General features: G+C 45.8%; 1 protein-coding gene across 1 annotated transcript; it reads left to right on the top strand.

Annotated features, from left to right (window-relative positions):
• The first annotated feature begins 5,536 nt into the window (after positions 1-5,536).
• Positions 5,537-12,720, top strand: LOC128063578 (putative killer cell immunoglobulin-like receptor like protein KIR3DP1). The gene is made up of 9 exons (XM_052656369.1): positions 5,537-5,570; positions 5,712-5,747; positions 6,907-7,186; positions 8,111-8,409; positions 9,505-9,807; positions 10,779-10,829; positions 11,567-11,689; positions 12,402-12,454; positions 12,565-12,720. The coding sequence occupies exons 1-9, from the start codon at positions 5,537-5,539 to the stop codon at positions 12,718-12,720; spliced, it is 1,335 nt and encodes a 444-aa protein (XP_052512329.1).
• The last annotated feature ends 7,088 nt before the right edge of the window (positions 12,721-19,808 follow it).

The following is a 19,808-nucleotide window of genomic DNA, read 5'->3' as shown; positions in this document are numbered from 1 at the left end:
GTGGGAGGTGGGACGGGGATTCAGGATTGGGAGCTTGTATACACCCGTGGTGGATTCATGTCAATGTATGGCAAAACCAACACAGTACTGTAAAGTAAAATAAAGTAAAAATAAAAGTAAAAAATAAATTAAAAAATAAAATAAAAAACTTTTTTAAATAAATAAAATTTCCAAAAAAAAAAAATAATAATTTATGAACTGACCAAAACAAGAAGTAAATTCCATTTCTGGAGGGGACTGGGAAAATAAACTTATGAGTCCTAGTTGGAGCCAGACTGTCCAGGGCTGATTCAGGACAAGAACCTGGGTCTCACCCTCTAGAGTAGGTGGTCATACTGGGCAGAAAGAGAAAGACCTGAGACCTCAGGTCTGGGCTGAGATGCCTCCTGAGTCCTTCCTGGAGACATTGGCACTGGGTCCACGGAGGCGTTGCCCCCCTCTGCGAGCCCAAGGCCGAGGGAACCCCGAGGGTTAGCGGCAGCCCCCCAGGGACCACATCCTATTTGTCCTCTAGGGCCCCGTGGTCTCCTCATCTGTACAGGGTGAGGGCGGGGGCGGCTGGGCGCTCAGAGCTGCACACATGCCTTCCATCCTCTCTGAGCTTCTCCTCCTCGGCCAGATGTGCAGGGCAGGGAGGGGACGGCAGGAGGGCACGGGACGCCCACTCTGCCCCCAGTTCATGGGAACCACAGGGTTCCATCAGCAGTAGGGACCAGGAATCCTGATGGGGAGAGAATCAGCCCAAGCTTTTGGTGGCAAATCTCTCACTTCCAGGGTTGAGTCTGGGCTAAGGGACCCTGAACCATGCAGTTGTGTTCTCCTGGGTCTCCTGGGACCCATATCTCACTTGAGTCCCAGGAGGTTGGTGGAGGGCAAGGTCAGGACACTGGGATTCTAGAGTGATGCTGGTGAAACCTGGAAGGTTCCTGAGCTGAGCTGGGGAGTGAGGGGTGAGGTAGTCCTGGGACTAAGCCTCTGACTTCCTTCAAGGGACCTTCCACAAACTCACCATCTGGGCTGAGACTCTTTTGGGCAGCTCAGGGAGCCCTTGTGAATACACCTCATGCAGAGTTGGAATGTGAGAGTGAGCACACAGACCGTCAGGGAGGATGCTGCAGTTGGCCTGCACTCTTTGGAGAAGGAAATGGCAATGCATTCCAGTATTCTTGCCTGGAAAATCCTGCAGACATTGGAGCCTGCCAGCCTACAGTCCATAGGGTTGCAACGAGTCGGACATGACTGAGTGACTGCATTTTCTTTTAAAATTTACTTTATTTTACTGGCTCTATTTTTATTTTCATCATATACATATTTTATTGAAGTGTAGCTGACTTACAACGTTTCAGATGCACAGCAAGGTGTTTTCAGTTATAGAAACATGCATACATTATTTTTCAGATTATTTTCCATTTTAGGTTATTACAAGATATTGACTATTGCTCCCCATGCTATACAGTAAATCTTTGTTGCTTGTTGCATATCTTTATTTTTTTAATGAGAAATCTAGCACTGTATTCATACTTCTCTTTTTAATTTATGGTATATTCCACGTCAGTGTTATGCTACACTGAGAGTGAAAGCATGATGCCAAAATCCCACTATGTCCAAGTTAAAAGTAAATGGAAAACAATGCAATGTTAATTGTGGGAGGAAATATTGAATCGCATTTTGTTTCTGGTGGACTTTCCTGGTGACTCACAGGATAAAGAATCTGCCTGCAATGCAGGAGACCTGAGTCGATCCCTCAGTTGGGTAGATTCCATGGAGAAGGAAGTGGCAATCCACCCCAGCAGTCTTGCCTGGAGAACCCCCATGGTCAGAGGAGTCTGGCGGATCCCAGCCCATGGGATCACAAAGAGTCAGACATGGCTGAGGGCCTAAACTATTCTCAAGGCTCTGAAATTGAAAGGTATAACACTTTCCCATTCATATACAGATAAAAAGTGGCAGAACAGACAGAACCTTTTGTCTTGTCAGGGGCTTAAAGGGACATTATGACCAGGCCTGCATGGACAGCTTCAAGAACAAAGCATTCCAGGATGAGAAGATTTCCACAGTGGAGGGGACGTAAGTACAGCGATGGCTGATCCATGCTGATGTATGGCACAAGCCATCACAGTGCTGCAATTGTCCTTTAATTAAAAATAAATAAATTAAGTGGAAAAAAAGCTTGCAACAGGACTTCCCTGGTGGTCGACTGGTTGGGAATCTACCTGCCTATGTGGGGGACACAGGCCCGATCCCGGGACCGAGAAGATTCTACATGCCTTGGGGCAGTTAAGCTCATGGGCCACAAGCCCGTGTGCCTAGAGCAGGTGCTCCACAACAAGAAAAGCCACGGCGATGAGAGACCCTGCTCCACAGGAAAGAGCAGCCCCTTCCCACACCTAGAGAAAGCCTGTGCACAGCGACAAGACCCAGCACAGCCAATAACTAGTTAATTAAAACATTGCAACAGCCAGCTACACCTCCTCCTCCTCTTTTAGTGTGTGTGTGTGTGTGTGTGTGTGTGTGTGTGTGTGTGTGTGTGTGAGTTCACACATGGGAGTTTAATCTGTATTTTTCTCTCTCCTTGGAATTTTCTTCCCCACGGGCTAGGGTTATTTTACATTCAGTAAACACTGTTTGACCATCCCTCTCACTCCCCAAAAAGCCCATCTAACTCAGGTAAGACAATTCTGTGGGGCACATGTTCGCAACTCGTTGGTCTGTTGGCTTTCCAGCTAAAGTCACTATTCCTTTCCTGAAGACTTCATCACTCTGTCCCTTGACAAGAAACGTGATGTTGGACTCAGAGCACATTCATGAGACATTTGCTGAGGTGTGGTTCATTTTAGACAAAATCCAAAGACGTCACTCTCACAATTGATATCTGTGGTTTAAAAGAAGATACACAGATGGCAAACAGGCATATGAAAAGATGCTCAGCATTGCTAATTAGTAGAGAAAGGCAAATCAACACTGCAAGAGGTACCACCTCATACCAATCAGAATGGCTTCATTAGACACTTGATGAATAACAGATACTGGAGAGGGTGTGGAGAAGAGGGAATCCCTCTTACACTGTTGGTGGAGTAAACTGGTGCAGCCACTGTGGAAAACAGTATGGCACTTCCTCAAAAAAAGTAAAAACAGAGGTTCCATATGATCCAACAATTCCAGTCCTGAGCATATATCTGGGAAAAAACTATACCTTGAGAAGATTCATGCACCCCTATGTTCACAGCAACAAAACCTACAATAGCCAAGACATGGGAACAGCCTAATTGTCCATCGAGAGATGAATGGATGAAGAAGATGTATCTGCTTATACACAGAGAGAATGGAACACCACTCAGACATTTAGAACATGAAATCATGCCATTTGCAGCAGCAAGGATGAACCTGGAGATTAACATATTAAGTGAAGTAGACAGAAAGAGAAAGACAATTTTCCTGTGATATCACCCGTATGTGGAATCTAAAAGGAACATATCAATGAAACAGGAACAGATTCACAGACATAGAGAACAGGCTTGTGGTTGCCAAGGAGGGAAGGATTAGCAGCTTGGGATGAGCAGATGAAATCTATTTATACATAGAATGGATAAAGAATGAGGTCCTGCAGTATGGCACAGGGAAATTTATTCAGTATCTTGGCATAAATCAGAATGGAAAAGAATATACATGTTGAGCTGAATCAATTTGCTGTATGGCAGAAATGAACTATACTTCAGTACATTTTTTTAATTTTTAAAAATCTGTATGTGAGACAGCAAAAGAGATGTGTAGAACAGTTTTTTGGACTCTGAGAGAGGGTGAGGGTGGGATGATTTGGGAGAATGCCACTGAAACATGTATTATATCATATATGAATTTAACCACCAGTCCAGGTTCAATGCATGATACTGGATGCCTGGGGCAGATGCACTGGAACGACCCAGAGGGATTGTATGGGGAGGGAAGAGGGAAGGGGGTTCAGGATGGAGAACACGTGTATACCTGTGGCGGATTCATGTTGATGTATGGCAAAACCAATATAATATTGTAAAGTAATTAACCTACAATAAAAATAAATAAATTTACATTTTTAAAAATTTGTGGTTTAAATATCTGCAATGAAACACTACATGGCAATAAAAATGCACAAACTGAAATGACAAAGAATACAGATCAATTCTGAAACATGATATTAAGTAAATAAAAGGAGGTTTTAAGAAGGGTGACTGTACTGTTACTCCATTGCATACATAATGGTCAAGAGAGGACCTGATTTATTACTTAGGGAGCATCACTAATGTTAACAACCCCCGCCCTCAGCACAATGGTGTGGAATCAGTGCCCTTACTGAGGTTGTTTCCAGTCTATGAACAACAGTTGAACTAGGTGTGTGTCTGCCCTTTGAGTCCTGAAACAGCTGGGCCATTGTGTCCCAGTTTGGAGTTGATTGTTGTGGACACGCCCCACACTCCAGCATCCTGGAGCTTGGAAGTCTCTACTTGACATATTTTGTGTTCATCTGAGTATCTAGGAAGCAAGGTGGTCCCCCTTTTCAGGCAGAACAAATCCCCCTCCCAAAAAAACACCACAGTCACCTTTGCACAACGTTATCTTTGTGTACATGTGTGGTCCTTGGATTGGGAAGGGAGGAAGAGAGAGAGACAGAGACAGTGTCTGTGTGCAAAGTCTCCACTCACAGTCACGGAATAATTTCCTACGAAGAAGAGTCAGAGAAAGGCAAATATCACATGATATCGCTTATTTTGATATCAAAAATACTTCACTTATTTGCAAAACAGACTCACAGAGAAGGAACTTATGGATCCACAGGGGGATAGTGTCTGGGTGAAGTTAGATTGGAAGTTTGAGATTGACGTATACACCGGCTATATTTTAATGGATGACCAACAAGGACCTACTGTATAAAACAGAGAATTCTACTTAATATTCTGTAACTACCTAAGTGTGAAAAGAATTTGAAAAGCAGAAGATGCATGTATCTGCATAACTGAATCACTTTGCTGTACACCTGAACTAACACAGTTTGTTCCTTAATCCCATATATTACTATGTAGAATTTTTTCATATTTTCAAAGAGCCATAATACGCATGTCTGGTCCTCTCATAAGAATGCAGAATCAAAGTCTCTATTAATGAGTCATTAACTGGCAATCTAAACTGAGCATGACATACGAGGTGGGAGCATGTGATTTGTCTTTTGCAAAGAATTAAGGTTAATGAGATTTATCATGAGCTTGGGAAAAGCATCCTGCATGGTATACACTGAAGCACAGTTACTACTTCCTAAAGGCAGCAAGATCTGTTCGAATCCTCTTAGGTTTACAGTGTTCATGGAAATAAATGTGATGCTCGGGCCATGAGGTGTGCTAGGTGATGTGGCTCAGGTCAGACTTCCATCCCTGGTGTGAGAAGAGGCTGGCCATCTTCCCATGTGACACGAACCAGGCTGACTGTACCAACAACACCGACCGCTTCCGCATCCTGTGACTCAGTCAGCTTTGCTCAGTTCTGCCTCCCGTCTCACAGAAGCAGAGCTATGTGCCCCACACTCCTCAGCCTCCTGAGTCTTGGTGAGTCTGGAAGACATGGTTGGAGAGGGTTATGATGGAAATCGTGCGGTCCTCGCACCATTGACCAGGTTCCCTGGATGAGGGTGCCAGGAATGTGGGGTCCATCACAACTAGCCATCTCTGACGTGCTTTTCCTTCTAGGATTCAGTGTGAGTCTGAGGATCTGGGCAGCTGTGGGTGAGTCCTCCCCATCCCTTATTTCCCTGTTGAACAGAGCATTTCTGGCTGATGCAGATGACACTGGGGGCCGGGGTGAGCCCCCTGTCAGTACAGTGAGAGCCGCGTGCTTTGTGGATCCCAGGTCCTCCTATTGGCCTTGATACTCATCTTCACTCTCTCCAGAGGTTAGCCCAGCTCTGGACTCTGGACCTGAAGGCACAGTGTGAAGTCTGGCAGCTGGGAGCTGGGCCCACTGAGTGCCATTTCAATTATGAGACGGGAGCAATAGGCTGCACCCCACAGATCCCTCTCGGACAAGGTGACTCATGGCCTCTCCATCCAGCCTTAAAATAGGATCTGCAGGAGCACCCACTAGAGCTGACCCCAGGGAAGGGTCTGGCGATCAGGCAGGGCCACCTGGACCTTGTTGCACATTTGACATAGGTTCGCTAACAAAGGAGCGAGGGTCAAGGTTTACTTCCTTCTTTGCAGGCAGCTGGCTTTCTCACTGCTTAGTTGTGTTAGTGTTAGTAGCTCTGTCGAGTCCGACTCTCTGCGACCCCATGGACTGGAGCTCAGCAGGCTCCTCTATGCGTGGGATTCTCCAGGCAAGAATGCAGGAGTGGGTTGCCATTTCCTTGACTAGGGGATCTTGCCAACTCAGAGACTGAACCCTGCTCTCCTGCATTGCAGGAAGATTCTTTGCCATTTGAGCTACAACAAAAGCAACAGGGAAGTCCTTTCCCTTCTTGTCCAGGCATCCATTTTTGGGGGATGTTTTCTTTTGCCTGCATTGTGCAGCTTGCAGGATCTTAGTTCCCTGATTAGGGATTCAACTCAGGCCCTTGGAAGAGAAAGTGCTGATTCCTAACCACTGGATCACCAGGAAATAACCAGATTTTGTGTTTTCAGAGAAAGTGTCACAACATTTTGTCAACCCAAGGAATGATTCTTGAAGAATCACTTCTGAGAATCATATTCTTAGAACCTCACGATGTCCATCCTGCGTTGACTGTGTCTCTGACTGTCCCCAGGCCCCAGGTGGCCCTAAGCATCAGGCTGATGCACTTTAGGGGAGGAGAGTTGGAAGAATTGAAGGGGAAGTGCCCACGAGGGCAGTGGGGAGAGGGGATCATTCCTATTTTTCTCTCAAAGCCTAGGTCTCCTTCTCTCCTAGGTGAATATGAGAAGCCCTCTTTGTCAGCCTGGCCAAGCCCTGTGGTTTCCTTAGGACAGAATGTGACTCTTCGGTGTCACTCTGGTCCTCCATTTGTGATATTCAGACTGTTCAAAAGAGTTGGGACCAGTTTGCACAAGATCCAGGAACAACATTTCAACACCTTCACCCTTGGTCCGGTGACCACGGAACATGCCGGGTCCTACACATGTTCTGGAGGGGACTGGTCTCGCTTTGTGTGGTCCGATGTCAGTGATCCCCTGCCGATTATGGTCACAGGTAGGAGGGGTGCAGCCCAGCCTGGGACATCCGTGCCTGCAGGCAATCCTACCCTAGGTGCACGTGCCGTGCAGCCAAAGACATCTTTAGGACTCCCAGCCAGAACTGAACCAAGGAAAGAGAACCAAGTCTGAGAGTTTAAATTCAGGGAGTTGAATAGAGGGATGTGTTCCCCCGGTTCAGGAAGGAGGAGCCTCCCTAGGCATTAGTTAGACAAGATGCTTCCACTGCCTTTCAACTGGGAGGCCAAGGGTGGACCCTGATCCAGTACCTGCCACTCAGTAGGGAGCTGTAATCCCATATGAAGGAGCTGGGGTCCCAGTTAAGACCAAGTCAGCCCAGGAATCTTTCCAGAGGCATGAAGAGGGGGTCACAGGTGGGGAAATGTTTGCTTTTTTCTCCACCTCCTTCCCAATCTCCTGCCAACTTCACCCACATTCTAGGAGACAAGTGTGAAGGGAGCCAGGTATGTATTATACCTGGTATGTATTCTACCAGAGAAGCAGACCCACCCCAGCCCCCCACCATGCATAATAGAGATGGGATGAATAAGAGCACTGCAACCCACTCCAGTATTCTCGACTGAAGAATCCCACGGAAGGAGGAGCATGGCGGGCTACAGTCCATGGGGTCCCACAGAGTCAGACACAACTAAAGTGACTGAGTATGCATGCATGAAGCTGAGAGCAGATCCAACAGCTAAAGAGCTTAGAATAAACACAGAGGAGGCTGGAGGACTTGAGCAAAGAGAAACAGAAAAGCATGAGCCAGAGCCCGAGGACGAGGCTGAGGAAAATGCAACAGAACAGACAGGAAGGGCAGTTGGCTTTGATGGTTCATGGGGAGGTTTTTCACCCCTTCAGATGTCCGGGGAAGCGCCGAGGTGGGGTGACTCACTGAAGCTCACACCCTGTTTGCTCCTAAATGTGTCCACAAAACCCTCCATCTCAGCCCACCCAGGCCCCCTCGTGCATGCAGGAGAGAATGTGACCCTCCGCTGTCACTCATCGTTGCTGTTTGAAACATTTATCCTGCACAAAAAAAGCAGCACAGGGCATTTCCAGAGACATAGAGAGACGTTCACTGGTGGGCATGCCCGAGCTGACTTCGTCATTGGCCCCATGACTTTGGCGAGTGCGGGCACCTACAGATGCTATGGCTCTCTCAGCCGCTCCCCCTATGAGTGGTCAGCCCCCAGCGACCCCGTGGACATCATCATCACAGGTGAGTGTGGCCAGACCAGGGCCTTCTGCTCTCTGTGTCACAGAAGGCCTGGTGTCCAGTCCAGCATCAGTACTGGAAGAGAATGACAGGCGTGCAGAGACACTCACAAACTCAGGAGAAGGAACAAAGCAGAGAGAGGAGGTGTGAAAGTGGAAGGGAAAAGAGAACAGAGTCCCTGCCGTGTGCTAAGGGGAAGACACAGCCAGTGACAGAGCGAAGGAGCGAGAACGTGAAAGAACGACCAACGGAGAAAAATGTACCAGAGCAGGGATGGGGGCAGTTCCCCGCTCAGGCAGCCACCGATGGTGGTTACAGGGTTGGTTTCCCACTTTCATGTCAGAGCTCCCTTCCTCTGTCTGCAGCACATGAGGTACCAGACACCCTGCAGTTCGGCCCCTGGGTGACCAAGATGGAGGTCGAAACCATGACGTTGCTCAGCCTCTTGGTTTAATGAGTCCTTCTGCACAAAGAAGGAGGAGTGGTCCCTCAAACCCTCCCCGCTAAAGAGTCCCTTCGACCCCTGGGGGTGGGCATGGCAGCCTTGAACACGCCCTCAAGAATGAGACGCTCAGAGAGAATGAGATTCTGGCAATTTCCACTCCATAATTTCTTCTGGGTCAGTGCCATGTTTTCTGATAGTCCCTGCAATAGTTAGTAAGTTCCCTTTATTTCAAGAGAACTGCACATGTTTAATTTAGAAAAAGTTTTTTAAATTTATGTTTGTTGAAGTCTAGTTGATTTAAGATATTGTTAATTCCTGTTGTACAACAGAGTGATTCAGTTATTGATATACATATATATATATATATATATATATATATATATATATACACTCTTTCTTTTAAAAAAGGACATTAAATGACAGTTCATTTTAAAAATCACTGATTTGTTCAAGAGGATTTTAAATGACACCCCGTATTTACAGTGATTTCTGAAGTTTTCCCTGGGCCGGGTATCCCTTGCTGTGGGGCTTTCTCTCCTGGCAGTGGGCGGCCTTCTCACTGCAGTGCCTCTCTTGTTGCACACTTCTGCTTTAGTCCTCTATTTAGGACTTGAGTTACTTTGTTCTCTGAGATCAAGGTCTCCTCTTTCCAGGTCAGTCCAAGAAACCCTCTCTCTCAGCCCATGGGGGCCCCACGGTGAGGTCAGGAGAGAATGTGACCTTGGTCTGCAGCTCATCTGAGATCGACTTTGACCAGTTCCATCTGCTCAGGGAGGGCGAGAACCTTGGGCGCCCACTCGCTGCCGGGCGGGGCCCCGGCGGAGCACTCCAGGCAGAGTTCCCTCTGGGTCCTGGGAGCCCAGCCCACAGCGGGGTCTACAGGTGCTACGGCTCCTTCTCTCACTCTCCCTACTCGTGGTCAGACTCCAGCGACCCCCTGTTCCTGTCTGTCACAGGTGAGGAACCTCTTCCTGGCCCGTGCTTTCTTGTTCCTGTTCAGTCACTATGTTGTCTCCAATTATTTGTGACCCAATGGACTGCAGCATGACAGACTCCTCTGTCCTTCACTATCTCCTCCTCGTGGATCACAGCCTTGTAGTGGTGAAGGGGCCTTCTTACCTCAGGGAAGCTATGAGCCAGTCGTGCAGGGTCACCCAAGACAGATGGGTCATAGTGAAGAGTCCTGGCAAAACGTGGTCCCCTGGAGGAGGAAATTGCAACCCACTGCACCATTCTTGCCTGGAGAACCCATGAAGAGTCCCATGCTTTACATTATAGTAAATGAGATTGCACTGGGGAAATAGTCCATTTGGGTTTTTGCATAACATCTTACTGTATCGTGAACTCTATCTCAAGGGCTCTGTGTTGGTGTCAGGGGAACCATAGCATTTCTGGAGAAATGGAGGCAATGAGAACCAGAGAAAAGGAGAAATAGTAGATGGCATCTCAACCCTCTTCCACCTCCTGTATGGATGGTCCACATCAGAGTCCTGTCTACCCAGGCAAAAAAGAAAAGGGTCAGGGTAGACTCAGGGGGAGGAGAGGCTGGGCTGATTTGGGAAGATCAGAGATTGCCTTGGTCCCTTGCTCTTAATGTTTTCCCAGAAGCACCTCTGACATACAGGTGATTTTCCAATTAAGGAGCACAGACACTCGTTCCTGGAGCAGAGAGGATGTCTCTAGCTTACAGCCGTCTTTCACCACCAGGCATATCCTTCCCACCTCCTTCCACCATCCCTTCTCCAGGATGGAGGGTCTACTCAGTGCTTTCACAGGGAGAGACCAGAAGCTCTCCCCTCCCCCATCAGTGCTCTGAGGGATGACAGAGTCAAGGACAGGCAGGAGGTCAACCTTCCATAAAGAATAGTCCTCATTCAGTGGATATGAAGAAGGTTACTGTTCAGCCCTTCTGGCTTTTCTCCCCTAGGATCCACTACAAGTACTCGCCCATCAACCATGGATGCACACACCACAGAAGGTAAGCAAGACGGTCTCCTGTCTCAGCAAGTTTCTGAGAAAATAGGGGGCTCCTGTGTGACAGTTGGCTCTGCCACTTCCCAGCTCTGTGACCCTGGGCTCCTCAATGTCCCTGTCATGTCAGCATTTGAAACTGTGGTCGGCCTAGAACCAGAGAGGGCATCAAGCTTCTCATGCTCTGTGACTGGGAATTTCTAAATTGAACAAAGCGGGTTAGAGTGACCTAACCCCATGCTTAAGGGAGAGGCTCACCCTCCCTCCCCCAGGATCATTGCAGAAAGATGGCAGGGCAAGTGGATAATTTTAGGGAGCACCTTAAATATGTGTCTTTTCTCTGTTGGTGTTTTGTGAACTAAGCATTCCACAGGGCAGAAATGGAAGTGTCATATCTTCTTGAGGATGCCATTCCAGGTCTATGCAGATGGAGGAGGAAATGTATTGTGGATTAGAGAGTCACATTCATCCAGAAACACCATGCCTTGTCATACAGGGCAGCAGAAAAAAACTGCATCCATGCCCAGGGAACCTTGTTTCAGACTTCTGCTGGTCTTGCAAGGCCCATTTATTCATCCACTGCTAGCATCTCTCCTGGATGCTTTGGTACCTCCTGGCTTGTGGAGACCATAACTGATCAGGTTGATAGATACTGACAGTTGGACACAAAAATACAATAAATCCAGTGTGTAGGGGCACAGCGTGTGCAACGAATACCCAGACCTTCCTTTTGCTTGTTGGCAGAAACACAGCTCCCTCAAGAACACTCCAGCACATGGTACATTGTCCTTGGGCTTTCCATAGCCTTCACCTCTACCAGCATCATCCTCGCTGCTCTTGTCTGTCACTGGTGTTCTACCCCAAATCGTAAGTCTGAAGAGGCGACCTCAGCATCATCTGAACCAGGGGGAGGTGGGCTCATAGCAGAGAATGGCATTTTCACTTCGTGCAGGTTAAAAACTGATTTCCATTGTTGTAATCCCTGATGGAACATCTCCCAAGACCCATGAAACCCTGTTCTTTTTATGAAAATATGTATTGATTTATTCTTGGCCGCATCAAGTCTTGGCTGCAGCATGGGGAATCCTCACTGTGGAGCTCAGGTGCAGTTCAAGGCTGCAGAGATCGTGGGCTCAACCATTGCAGCATTGAGGATAGCTGCTTCAAGTCATGTGGGATCTCAGTTCTTCCACCAGGGATAGAACCGACGCTCCCTGAACTGGAAGGTTGACTCTTAATCCCTGGGCCACCAGGGATATTCCAAGCTCTGTTCTTCTCTTCAAATACAGCCATCCATTTTTCTGTCCTACATGGTCTTGGGACTCTGCTGATATGTAGAAGAACTTGGTCCACAACAGAAGATGTAGGATGGGTCCGTGGGTTTGCGCAGGTTACTGAGACAGTCCATGAATGGCTGGGTTTGTATATGGAATATTTTTTTTTTGTTTCATTTAGTGGAGTAGACAGGCTCATCAACCTGGGGCACACCTTTTTCTAACTTTGATGTAACTATCAAAGTTACAGAGGTCTGGAATAACTGCATCCATCCTGAAGAGGCTTGACTCTCTTCCATTCACAGATGTTGCCATCATGGATGGAGAGCCCATGGAAGACAGAACAGTGAATGGCGAGGTGAGTCCTCCCAGCCCAAACCTTTGCCATAGTCTGAGCCCCTCCAATGCCCAGTGGCCCAGCCTTCGAAGATCACGTCTCAGTCCATCATCTGACCTCTCTCCTCTCAGGACTCTGCAGCAGAAGACGTGGTCTACGCTCACTTGGACCTCGGGACCCTCTCCGAGAGCCAGTCCACTCCCGCTCCCCTGAGGCCCATGCACCCCTCCGCCGAGCCCATTATCTATGAGGAATTCAACATAAACCAAGACCATGCTGAGCCCTGACCTGGCCCCATCCTCTGAGCACACAGAGTGTTACAAATCAAGGACCTAGATCTCTTGTTAAAGGGGCTCCTCGTGGACACTCCATCTTCTCCAAAGGAGCCCAGCAGCTCTGAGGTGAGGAGTAGAGTCCAAGAATTATAGTACCATCTTCAAAAATCCCACCGCCTCTTAAAAAATCTCCTGGCTATTCCAGGACTCTATTATAAGTATGTCACTGCTTTGGGAGATGCTATAATCAATGGCTCATACTAGGTAGCTTATCATGATCACCCTACATTTTCTACAATTCTAATAAAGCATAAAAAATTTGCCAGTTGATTCTTCAAATTACTCAGTTTAAAATAAAACAAAACCAATTAAAGAAAACCCCTCTTCAGGAACATTTTACAAGGGTAAACTTATTTACAGGCCAAAACAGACTTGTAGACTTAGACAACAAACATAGAGTTACCAGAGGGGAAGAGTGGTGGGACAGATAGAGAGGAGTTTGCGATTGACGTGTGAACACTGCTATATTTAAAATAAAATGCTTTCCATGAAAAAATAATAATGCTAGTTGGCAAAAAAAAAAAGATGAAGTATACTCTGAGATAGCCAGTGTGGTGCCACTAACCATATGAGGCTGAACACATGCATGCTAAGTCAACTCAGTCATGGCCGACTCTTGAGACCCATGGACTGTAGCTGCACAGGCTCCTGTGTGCATGGGATTCTTCAGGCAAGAATCCTGGAATCGGTTTCCCTTCCCTTCTCCAGGGGATCTTCTCCGCCTATCGAACCCAGGTCTCTCATGTCTCTTGTGATGGCAGGCGGATTCTGTACCACTGAGCCTCCAGGGAAGTCCCCTCAGCTTTCTAAAAAGAACAAAGTCCTGACTTTTGAGAACATGGATTGACTTGGACGGCATTATGTTTTGTGAAATAAGTCAGACAGGGAAAGAGAAATGCTGTATGTTTTCACTTATATGTGGAATCTAAAAATCAAATAGGGATTTCTTTGATGGTCCAGTGATTAAGACTCTGGGTTCCTAATGCAGGGGGTCCAGGTTCAATCCCTGGTCAGGGAACCAGATCTCACAAGCTGCAACTGCAAAGATACGGTGTTCCACATCTCAGATCTGATGCATCCAGATAAACAATAATAAGTATTAAGAAAATAAAATAAACGAACAAATATAACAAAAAAGAATCAGACTCACAGATTCAAAGAAGCAACTAGTCGTTACTGGAGGGGAGATGGGAGAGGGGTGGGTGTGAGGGGCAGCAAAGTACGTAGAGAGGATTAAGAAACACCAACAACCATTTATAAAATGAATAAGTCACAGGGTTATAATGTCCAGGACAGGGAATATAGTCAATATTTTATAAATTTTGTATTCTGTGTAATCTCTGAAAATACCGAATCACTATGTGATACACCTGTAACTAATATAATATTGTAAGCCAACTATACATAAATTTTAAAAAATAGTTACATGTTCAAGGAACTTGGCAGTGCATACATACAGGGAAAAGAAAATACAATATAGGAAAATCCATAAATTAAAAATAAATAATGAAACTAGTATTTTCAATAAAGACATTTAAAGAGAAAGAGCTGAGACCTCAGGCCTGAGCTGAGATGCCTCTTGAGCCCTGCCTGGAGACATCGGTGCCGGGTCCACAGAGGGCCACCCCCTGCTGTGAGTCCACAGCTGTGGGAACCCCAGGGGCAGCAGCAGCCCCCCAGGGGAGACATCCTGTTTGTCCTTTAGGGCCCCGTGGTCTCCTCATCTGTACAGGGTGGGGGCAGGGGCGGCTGGGTGCTCAGAGCTGCAGACATGCCTTTCATCCTCTCTGAGCTTCTCCTCCTCAGCCAGATGTGCAGGGCAGGGAGGGGACCGCAGGAGGGCAAGGGACACCCACCTTGCCCCCAGCTCACGGGAACCTCAGGGCTCAGACAGCTTGAGGGTGCTGGGAGCCAGCACGGGAAATCCCACCCATGACAAAGTCATGTGGAGAGGCCTGATGGGCAAGGCATGTCAGGCTTCAGGGGTTCCCCCTGGGTTTTCCTGAACATCTACCCCACAAAACCAGAGTCTGTCTGCCTTATTGTACTGTGCTTTCCACTCTTCTGCCTCTAAAAGGAATTAACTTAGGGCTCCAGTTAACAGTCTCCTGCATATAAAAGGAATGTCTCGGCTTAAACCCCTTTGATGGCTTTCTAACTTATCTGACAGGTGTGCCCGGACTTATGACTTGTGGATTGTTTACAGCCCCCAACCATGAGAGGCATGAAGCTCAAAACATCTTAAAGATATAGAGCCTTTTAGAGTTAGGAATTAGTTTGGTGAAGAGTTTGTTGAGTTAATGTTTGCTGCCAGGCCTCCATATCCTTTATCTTTTAGGCACCTGGGAAGATATTAATCAATGTAATCAGGATGCAGAAATAGGAATATAGCAGTTTTGATGTTAGCAATACTAGACTTTTGAGTTAATTAATTTTCTCTTTGTTATAAATCACTGTACTCCACTTTCTTGTTATAAAATGTTGTATCTTTGCTATGTAAGAATGTAACTTTATTTAGTGCTTTCTGAGAGTGGCACCAGACTTTGGGAAGAACACTGTTGAGGCAAATAAGTCTTCTGGTTGACAAACTCTTATCAGAAAAGAGCCATAAAATGTTAATTGGCCTTCTGGCTGCAAGATGATGTAAATCACCTAAGACTTATGTATACAACTAGGTATGCAGAGAGAAAGCCTGGTCTCGATAAGAGTCAGGGCTGTTGACACTACATAATTTTGTATTATCCATTGATCTCTATGTACAATCAAAAGTATAAAATCCTTCTGAACAATAAAGGATGGACCAGTTTCTCGGACTAATCTCTCGAACTAGTTTCTTGGAAATCTGACTCCCCTCGTGTCTCTCTCTCTCTTGCTCTTTCTGCATCTCCCTCCCTCTCCTTTTCAGGCTGAATTCCCATCTGGGACGTGGAGGTTCACCATGTCTACTTACTTGTCCCAGCTTCTAAGATCCATGAGACAGGGAGCCCAAGGCCGGGCACCCTCTGCTATTCAAACGGGCGCCAGAGGCCTAATGTAGATGATGCAAGTTCCTTGTCTTGGAACTTTATTGGTTTTCCATGTAAACCAAGTTATTCAGCATCTTTTCTCCACTAATGTTCCTACTATACTATTTCTTCCTAATCTCTTTTATACTTCTAAATAAGCAAGTTTTTCCTCGCTTACTCCGTCTCCCCTTCGAATTACCCTGGATCCACCAGGCCTGGACTCCAGCATGAGGGGCCAGGGATCCTGAATGGGAGAGAATCAGCCCAAGCTTTTGGTGGCAAATCTCTCACTTGCAGGGCTGAGTCTGGGCCAGAGGCCCCCGAGCCGTGCAGGTGGGTCCTCCCAGGTCTCCTGGGACCCATATCTCACTTGAGTCCCAGGAAGTTGGTAAGGGGTGAGGTGGGAGACCTGAGATTCTAGAGTGATGCTGATGAAACCTGGAAGTGCTCCTGAGCTGAGCTGGGGATTGAGGGGTGTGGAGGTCCTGGGACTCAGCCTCTGACTTCCTTCCAGGGACCTTTTACAAGCTCACCATCTGGGTTGAGACTCTTTTGGGCAGCTCAGAGTGCCCATGTGAATACACCATATGCAGGGTTGGAATGTGAGAGTGAGTACACAGACCATCAGGGAGGATGCTGTAGTTGGCCTGCACTATTTGGAGAAGGAAATGGTGATGCATTCCAGTTTTCTTATGTGGAAAATCCCATGAACATTGGAGCCTGCCGGCCTACAGTCCATATGGTTGCAAAGAGTCAGACACGACTAGTGACTTCATTTTCTTTCATTTCATATTAAAATTTATTTATTTCACTGGTTCCATTTTTAATGTCATCATCTACATATTTTATTGAATGTAGTTGACTTACAATGTTTCAGGTGCACAGCAAGGTGATTTTCAGTTATACAAACACGCATACATTATTTTTCAGATGATTTTCCATTTTAGGTTATTACAAGATATTGACTATCGCTCCCTCTGCTATACAGTAAATCTTTGCTGCTTGTTGCATATCTTTATTTTTTTATTAGAAATCTAGCATTGTATTCATACTTCTATTTTTAAATTTATGGTATATTCCACGTCGGTGTTATGCTACACTTAGAGTGAAAGCATGATGCCAGTCTCCCACCATGTCCACATTAAAGTAAATGGAAAACAATGGCAATGTTAATTGTGGGAGGAAATATTGAATTGCATTATGTTACTGGTGGGCATTCCTGGTGACTCAGAGGATAAAGAATCTTCCTGCAATGCGGGAGACCTGAGTTGATCCCTCGGTTGGGAAGATCTCCTGGAGAAAGAAATGGCAACCCACCCCAGCATGCTTGCCTGGAGAACCCCCATGGACAGATGAGCCTGGCGGGTTGCAGCCCATGGGATCAGAAAGAGTCAGACACGACTGAGGGACTAAACTGTTCTCAAGGCTCTGAACTTAAAAGATATAACACTTTCCCATTCGTATAGAGATAAAAAGTGGCAGAACAGACAGAACGTTTTTGTCTTGTCAGGGCCTTAAAGGGACATTATGACCAGACCTGCATAGACAGCTTCAAGAACAAAGGATTCCAGGATTAAAAGATTTCCACATTGGAGGGGACATAAGTGTAGCTATGGCTGATCCATGTTGATGTATGGCAGAAGCTAACAATATTGTAGTTGTCCTTAAACTGAAAATAAATTAATTAAGGGGGAAAAAAAAAAGCTTGCAACAGGACTTCCCTGGTGGTCCAGTGGTTGGGACATGCCTGCCAATGTGGGTGAGACAGGTCCGATTCCGGGACCAGGAAGATTCCACATGCCTCGGGGTAGTTAAGCCCGTGGGCCACAAGCCCATGTGCCTAGATTGGGTGCTCCACAACAAGAGAAGACACAGCGATGAGAGACCCTACACCACAGCAAAGAGCAACTCCCCTTCCCACATCCTAGAGAAAGCCTGTGCACAGCGACGAAGAGCTAGCACAGACATTAATTAGTTGATTAAAACACTGCAACAACCAGCTGCACCTCCTCCTCTTTTATTGTGTGTTTGTGTGTAAGTGTGTGTGTGTGTAAGTGTGAAAGTGTGAGTTCACACGTGGGTGTTTAATCTGTATTGTTCCCTCTTCTCCTTGGAATTTTCTTCCCCATGGGCTAGGGTTATTTTACATTCAGTAAACACTGCCTGACCATACCTCTCACTCCCCAAAAAGCCCATCTAACTCAAGTAAGATGATTCTTTGGGGCACAAGTTCACCATCTCGTTAGTGTCCTGGCTTTCCAAAAAAAGACACTATTCTTTTCCTGAAGACCTCATCACTCTGTCCCTTGAAAGCAACATGAGGTTGGAATCAGAACACATCCATGAGACATTAGCAGAGGTGTCATTCATTTCAGACAATATCCATAGATGTCACTCTCACAATTGATATCTGTGGCATAAAAGAATATAGGCAGATGGCCAATAGGCCTATGAAAAGAGGCTCAGCATTGCTAATTAGTAGAGAAAGGCAAATCGACACTGCAAGGACCACTCATACCGATCACAATGGCCATCATTAGACACTTGAATAATAGATGCTGGAGAGCATGTGGAGGAGAGGGAAACCCTCCTACACTGTTGGAGGAGCATAAGCTGGTGCAGTCACCATGGAAAACAGTACGGCAGTTCCTCAAAAAATGAAAAACAGAGTTTCCATATGATCCAACAATTCCAGTCCTGAGCATATATCTGGAAAAAAACTATACCTTCAAAAGATTCATGCACCCCTATGTTCACAGCAACAAAACTTACAATAGCCAAGACATGGGAACAGCCTAGTTGTCCATCGAGAGATGAATGGATAAAGAAGATGCATGTGTTTATACACACAGAGAATGGACACCACTCAGACATTTAGAGAATGAAATCATGCCATTTGCAGCAGCAGGGATGGACCTGGAGATTAACATATTAATGGAAGCAGACAGAAAGAGAAAGACAATTTTCCTGTGATATCACCCGTATGTGGAATCTAAAAGGAACATATCAATGAAACAGGAACAGACTCACAGACATAGAGAACAGGATTGTGGTTGCCAAGGAGGGAAGGACTGGAGGCTTGGGATTAGCAGATGAAATCTATTTATACATAGAATGAGTAAAAAATGAGCTCCAATTAAAATAAATAAATTTAAATTAAAAAAAATAAAAATAAAACTACCCCATAAATATATATTAAAAAAGGAATGAGGTCCTACAATATGGCACAGGGAATTCTATCTAGTATCTTGCCATAAATCATAATGGAAAAAAATATAAATGTCGAGCTGAATCAATTTGCTGTACAAATATTGTAAAAATTAGACTCAAATTAAAATAAATAAATTTCTATTGAAAATAATAATAATAATAAATAATAAATAAAGATTTGAAAATTTTAAAAATGTGTGGTTTATATATCTGCAATGAAACGTTACATGGCAGTAAAAATGCACAAACTGAAATGACAAAGAATACAGATCAATTCTGAAACATGATATTAAGGAAATAAAAGGACAGTTTAAGAAGGGTGACTCTACTGTTACTCCAATACATACATACTGATCAAGAGGAGACCAGATTTATTCCTTAGGGAGCATCACTAATGTTAATGAACCCCACCCGCAGCAAAACGGTGTGGAATCATTGCCCTTACTGAGGTTCTTTCCTGTCTATGAACAACAGCTGAACTGGGTGTATGTCTGCCCTTGGCATCCTGAAACAGCTGGGCCATTTTGTCCCAGTTTGGAGTTGATTGTTGTGGACACGCCCATCACTCAAGCATCCTGGAGCTTGGAAGTCTCCACTTGACATATTTTGTGTTCATCTGAGTATCTAGGAAGCAAGGTGGTCCCCCTTTTCAGGCAGAACAAATCCTCTCCCAACAAAACGCCACAGTCATCTTTACACACATTATATTTGTGTACATGTGTGGGTCCTTGGATTGGAAAGGGAGGAAGAGAGAGAGACAGAGAGAGTGTCTGTGTGCAAAGTCTCCACTCACAGTCACGAAATAATTTCAGACGAAGAAGAGTC

Source organism: Budorcas taxicolor, chromosome 18, assembly GCF_023091745.1.
Source record: "Budorcas taxicolor isolate Tak-1 chromosome 18, Takin1.1, whole genome shotgun sequence".
Taxonomy (NCBI): Eukaryota; Metazoa; Chordata; class Mammalia; order Artiodactyla; family Bovidae; genus Budorcas; species Budorcas taxicolor.
Note: the sequence above shows the minus strand (reverse complement) of the source record. Positions and strands in the feature narration are given on the sequence as shown.

Excerpts from the sequence above, each read along its gene's own strand:
- LOC128063578 (XM_052656369.1), top strand. The coding sequence starts at position 5,537 with ATGTGCCCCACACTCCTCAGCCTCCTGAGTCTTG. Across the intron at positions 5,571-5,711 it reads CCTCAGCCTCCTGAGTCTTG|GATTCAGTGTGAGTCTGAGG; the intron begins GTGAGTCTGGAA and ends TTTTCCTTCTAG. Across the intron at positions 12,455-12,564 it reads ACAGAACAGTGAATGGCGAG|GACTCTGCAGCAGAAGACGT; the intron begins GTGAGTCCTCCC and ends CTCTCCTCTCAG.